The sequence below is a fragment of the Miniopterus schreibersii genome (assembly GCF_964146895.1).
Source record: "Miniopterus schreibersii genome assembly, chromosome: 21".
Lineage (NCBI taxonomy): Eukaryota > Metazoa > Chordata > Mammalia > Chiroptera > Miniopteridae > Miniopterus > Miniopterus schreibersii.
Window position 1 is genome coordinate 14,462,565 of NC_138123.1, and position 6,000 is coordinate 14,468,564.

A 6,000-nucleotide genomic window follows, 5' to 3' on the forward strand; every position below is an offset into this window, starting at 1 on the left:
ACAATTTGCTCAGAATCACTTTAAGTACAGTTTTCCAAAGTGTGTATTTTTGGGAGGTTATTCACACCATTGAGGAACTAACACATCAAAAAGTAAACGCCAAGGGAAGATCAAATAAGATTAAGTTCTCTGAATGATCACTTAAGTTGACTGAAAGTACTCTTTAATTTCCGGGGTTTACATTCCATTTTAAAGTGCATTTATGCCAGAAAACAAGGCACACTGTGCTCTTTCATGCCATATCCAGATTGGACTTTTTGCACTGCTTTTACAGGATGCTTCAAAAATAAGAACTGGATCCACGTGGGATTTGTTAAAATATGAAAACTCTTACCTGATTTCCTTCCAGAGTTTCCATAATTAAAATATAGTTTTCCCAAAACTTTAGAAGCTCATCTTTTTTCTTCTCAGACCACCAAAACAGACTTGGGCCTGTTATAATTGTAAAAAGAAAATTAGTTGGCAAACCTCATAAGTTTCTTAATAATAGTAGGTCTTAAAGTTATGCCACTATTACCAAACTCTGTCTTCTCTAAGCAAGAGGGGCCCAGGATCAAAGCCTAGACAGGAGGCCTGGGCAAGAGCAAGAACCTCAAAAGAAGATTTTTTTAAAATTAAGATTACCGTTTGGAGTTCTGGGTAAGAATGACAGATTTAAACACACAGCTCTACTTTCTCTCACTAAGAACTTCACTGCATCTGTAAAGAATTTTTCAAAGGCAAAAACCCAGTAAAATGGAAAAACAGGAGCAGACAACAGCGATGAAAACCAAGCAGACTCAAGAAAAGTGAGCATTCAGTTGGCACAAGGAATGCCAAGAAAATCACCCAAACCTAAGGAATTGACAAAAAAGTTACTTCTGTAAATGGAGTTGGAAGTGAAGCTTAACTAATAAAGATCTGTCCAGGGTGTGTAAGCAGCAGTCAGATCCCAGGTCCGGTCCCTGTGCTTTTTCCAGAACAGGAAAGACTGGAACCTATTCTCTGAAAGTAAAATAGTGGCCTCTGACTTGAGAGGCATGCAGCTGAGGTCAGGGTGAGTGCCATATAAAAATGGGGTCAGGTGAACAGGTATGCACCCTGGGTGCTGAGACTCCTTCCACCTGTCCCATCACCATCACAGCCCCTCAGGTCCCAGCTGCTGACCAGGCCTGCGCTGTCCAGCAGAGGACTGGAAGGTATCTATGGAATCAGCCAGCCCAAGAGGGAAGAAACCTGAAAATACATCGGAGATGGCCAGGGAAATGGCCTGGCCAGATCACCTTACAGAGACCCTCACAGTCAACAAGCACCGTACCACTCATGAGCTTCAAGCTTTACACCAGATTTTTGGTTCCTGATTGTTAAACATAAACAGGCATCTAAATATCACCAGACATCTGGGGAAACCTCGACGTTCAAGATCAAGACCAAAACAAATGAAACGAAATGAAAGGAAATTTGGAGGAAACAAAACTATGCATGAAGAAGAAAACCTGAACAAACAAAAAACTTTCACTAACATCTTAAAAGGAGATAAGAGAGGATAGTGCAGTGATGTTATAAGAACAGGACACTATTAAAAAGGACACTCTGAGAACAAAAAAGATCTCATGACAATAAAACTTTGAAAGCAAAAACAAGGAACTCAGAGAAAGAACTGGAGATGAAGCTGAGGAAATTACCCAGAAAGTAGAGCAAAAGGACAAAACCAAAGAAAATAGGAGAGAAAAGCTGCTCTGACAAGCAGTCCAGCAGGTTCAATATCCTAACAGCACAGAAAGCAACAGGGTAATTCAAGAAAAGTTCCCAAAGGCAAAGAACATAATTCCCAATAGAATAGCCCAGCAGGCACCCAGCAAAGGGATGAAAACAGACCTGTGACTGAACACTGGAGACACAGCCCCTGCTGGCTGCCGTGGAGAAGAAACAGGTCACACACAAACTAACACGGTTCAGAATGATTTCAGGCTTCTCAACAGCAGCAATGGAAGCTCTAGCTTCTAAGACAACAGATCAATGCCTTTAACATTTTGGATGGAAACGTTTTCCAAACTAGAATTCTACTGCCAATCAAACCAGCAATAAAACGTGAAGTCAAAACAGAGGCATCTAGACCTGCTTGGTCTCCGCTTCCACTAAGGATGCAGAAAGCCCAAGAGAAACTTACTGCCATACTAACAAAGAGAAAAAGCTGGGGAATCTATAAAATCCCAACTTTTGAACGCTCTAGTCACAATGCAATCCTGAAGGGCAGAAACCTGTCCAAGAAACACAGGACACACAAACTGTCCCACCTCTGAGCACAAGAGGAAGGCATGGCCACCAAAGCAGCATTTAAAAAAAGGGAAGGAGGGAGGGAAGAGAAAGGGGGAGGGGGGGGAGAGAGAGAGAGAGAGAGAAACAAACAAACAAACAAAATTTGATGAGTTTTTAAAGGCCAGGTGTGGGCTAGCTTGACAGTTAGAAACCTGGGAACCCCCGGGGGAGTCGACACTACTTGCCAGCTCCTCCCCTGGGGCCTCCCCAGGTGCTCCGGGGAAAGACTGTGCGCAGGATGCCTTGGGGGTGCAGGCAGGTGCAGGCATGCAAGGAAAATGCACCGCACTGCAAGTAAGCAAACCAAAACGAGGAAGCTAGAACTCCAGGAAACGGGTGCAGCACAGGACACAGGTGAAGAGAATAAGCCCCAGGATGATGGTGAAGGCAGACCTAAGGATGTCCGCTGGGCACCAGGCTGAGCTTGTAAGAGGACTCTAGGAGTTTTCAGGAAATTTTATCATATTCCTGATGATCTGACTTTGTACAGGAAAGACTGAGCCAACCAGCAAAGAATCTGGGGCTCAATTAGAGGTAAGAGATAAGGTGAGAACAATTTTAAAATGACATAATTCTAGGATAAACTTGCAGGCAGGAAAACATACAGTGTACTGTATAGATCAATCACCTGAAAGCAGTATTTTCATAATCACAATTTTGTAAATGCTGACCTCCTGTTTAATGAAAAGTATTAACGATGGCCATGGGTTTTATGATATAACTAGATTATTTCAAGACATAGGAACAGATACCAAAAGTAGCAGCTGAAGAGGGGAAGGAGGTTGTGCTCTAAAGTGGGGGGCAGGCTCGGAAAGACTACTGCTTATCTCTAAAACTGCAGGTGACTGGCTCGTTCAAATAAACAAAAGTTTAACTTTGGTGACTTTAAAATGCTTTCCAGTGAAAACTCTCATGGGATGATCACCAATCTGTGGGCTGTTAAAGTATTTACTATGTACTGTTTTAAACTTATAGGAAACTAATCTGTTCACAACATCAGCCAGACAAAAATCCTTTACCAGTAACAAATGAACAAGTAGCTACAGTTGAAAAAGGAGACAGTTTCTGAGACAAATTTTGAATCAATCTATTTTGGACTTTGATAGCTCAAAAATGGATTTAAGAGAACAGAAGTATATTTTCACACATTTCAGTGAACACAAGGAATGGAACGGAGGCCTTGCTAGCTCATCTACTCTTGTTCTGTGACAAAGTAGCAGGAAGCACAGCTCAAAATGTAAAAAAAATATTTAAAATCTGACTCATTCCATTGAATCAATGGCAAAAATACCCTCAACAGGTTGACTTAGGAACCAAAAATTTAACAAGTATCATTAGCAAATCCTGCTCCTAAGTTATCAAGGGAATATTTTTAGAAAGTGATGGTTTCTATGACAGAATTCTAACTCAAGACTCAGTTCACCTGGTCAGTACGAGTAAATAATTTTCCTTTCAACGTGATGGCAGCTGACCCCTCTTTTCTATCAGAGCGCACCTACCACGATAGGGTGCACATGTGGCCTGTGAGATCCTGCGTGGGCCGTTCCTAATTACCCCAGGGCGCAGGTTCCACCCTGCTCTGGGTCGGGAAGGCTGGGCAAGGCACGGTCTCGGTGCAGTGACCTGTCACTTCCGAGACCGCCCTCTAGACGCGGGTCCCCAGGTTTCCGGGCGCTATGGGGACGGGGGGGGGGGTAACCAAATTCCGCCTGGACGGAAGAGACGATCTCGAGGGGCTGGTTTTCGACCCAGGCGGCCTCCCTCCCCGAAAACCGCGCAGGCTGGGCGGGGGCAGGAGGCAGGTACCGTTTTCCGCCCGGGAGCCGCAGGCGCAGTCGGCGCCCGGTCCCGCCGACACCTCCACCGCCCGCTGCAGCAGGTAGCGCGCGCGCTTGCGCGTCAGCGCGTCCTCGGCGCGCGCCAGCCCCGCCTGCACCAGCCGCCAGAACCGCGCGCAGCGCCGCGCGTCCGGGCCCGCCTCGCGCGCGCCGCGCTCGGGCAGCAGCCGCTCGGCCAGGGCGCTCAGCACCTGCAGCCGCGGGCCCACGCGGCCCGGCTCCGGGGGCGCCACCAGCCCGGCCCACACGGCCCGCAGCGCCGCCCCGCCGCTCTGGCCCAGAGCCGGCAGCAGCCGCCCGGCCGCCAGCGCCGCCGCCTCCCCGTCCCCGGCCAGCGCCAGGGCGAGCGCGGCCTCCGCCACGCGCTCCAGCAGCGGCCCGTCCTCCAGGGGCCGCAGGCAGGGCCCCACGGCCGCCAGCACCTCCACGGCCGCCTCGGCGCCCCCCTCGAGGCCGGGCGCGGGCCCCGCGGCCGCCAGGTCCCGCAGCGCCTCCTCGGCCAGCGCGGCCGCCAGCGGCGGGCCCCCCGCGAGGCGCGCGCACGAGCGCAGGGCCGCGGCCGCCGCCCTCAGCAAGCGCCGGCGGGGCGGGCCCGGCGCGTCGGAGTGCGGGGCTCCCGCGGGGCGCGCGCGCAGGCCGCGCAGCAGCGGCACCAGGTACCCGGCGGCGACCTCGCGCGCCGCCTCAGGGAGCGCGTCCCCGCCGCCGCCGCGCGCCGCCGCGTCCTCGAGCCGCTGCAGGAGAAAGCGCAGCGTCTCCACGCGCTCCGCGGACGCCTCCCCGCGGCACACCGCCCGGAGCAGGCCCCGGGGGTCCCGGCTCTGCGCCAGCCACGCTTCCGCGAGCACCCACTCCATTTGCCGCGCGCTCCGCCGACACCGGCGCCCAAAGGAGGCGTGCGCGTGCGCGGCGGGCCCGACGAGGGAGTGCGCGTGCGCGGCGGGCCCGGGGGCGCGCGGGCAGGGGGCTGCGGCCCCGCCCCGCCCTCCAGGCCCCGCCCAGTCCGGCCCCACGGCGTGGACGGGGCTCCGCGCCACCTGGGCCCTAGGCCCGCCCGTCCCGTTGGACTAGTTTTTAACAAAACGTCAGTGTAGCACCTACACCAGCTCCTTGGAGTCCTAGTTGAAGATGGGCCTGGCCGAGCGCCCAGGTCTCAGGGTGCCTTTGAGGCGCAGGCACCCCCAGAGCAGTTGTCCATCAGTCGCCTGGAAGTTTATCTTCCAAAAGGCGCGGGCTGCCGCCGCCCACGAAGAAGCTGACCCAGGGAGGTCTGAAACCTGGGTTGCTGACATCCGCATAAAAATAAATAGCAAACACTAGCTGTGCGCCAGGGTTAGGGCTGAAACTACCCACACGATGTTTGTGCGCCCACATGCAATCTCAGAAATAGTCCTGGTGTCAGTGTTTTCTGTATTTCTGGCAGTGCCGCCTGCTGACTACAGAAACAGAAAACCAGGCTGGCAGGCAGGGCTCTGGTGTGGTGCCCAGCTCAGCTCAGCCCCAGGCAGGCTGAATCAGCGAGTGGGCTTCCTCTGCTTTCTCACCATTCTCGCTTAGCCAGTGGAGAAGCACATCCCCACCTTCAAGAGCTCGCCACGTACAAGGGATAAAGCATGATTTAAAGTCTTTAAATTTTGAAGTTATTTTTATATAATTTAAAGTCGCTTAATGTTTATATTTTTGGTTTTCTATATTTTAAAGTTACTTAAATGTAAACTCATCCAACATCATATACGCAAGGTTTTCCCATATTCCAGCCATTCACTTCCCAGTGACAGTGTGTAAATGGTTCTGTTGTCCTAGTCCATTTAGAATGTGTCACCAACATCAATTGCTTTCAACATATAATGTGCCATTAATATCA

At 51.3% G+C, this 6,000-nt stretch overlaps 1 protein-coding gene across 1 annotated transcript in view; it reads right to left on the reverse strand.

Moving 5' to 3' along the window:
• The window catches only part of TARBP1 (tRNA guanosine 2 -O-methyltransferase TARBP1), a gene marked incomplete at its 5' end in the record, with an annotated part of 59,844 nt that extends 54,851 nt beyond the window's left edge, over positions 1-4,993 (reverse strand). Inside the window, 2 exons of the mRNA XM_081124221.1 lie at positions 335-432; positions 4,105-4,993. Of these exons, the coding sequence (XP_080980347.1) occupies positions 335-432; positions 4,105-4,993 (987 nt within the window). The remainder of the gene's footprint in view (positions 1-334; positions 433-4,104) is intronic.
• Between the last annotated feature and the right edge of the window lie 1,007 nt (positions 4,994-6,000).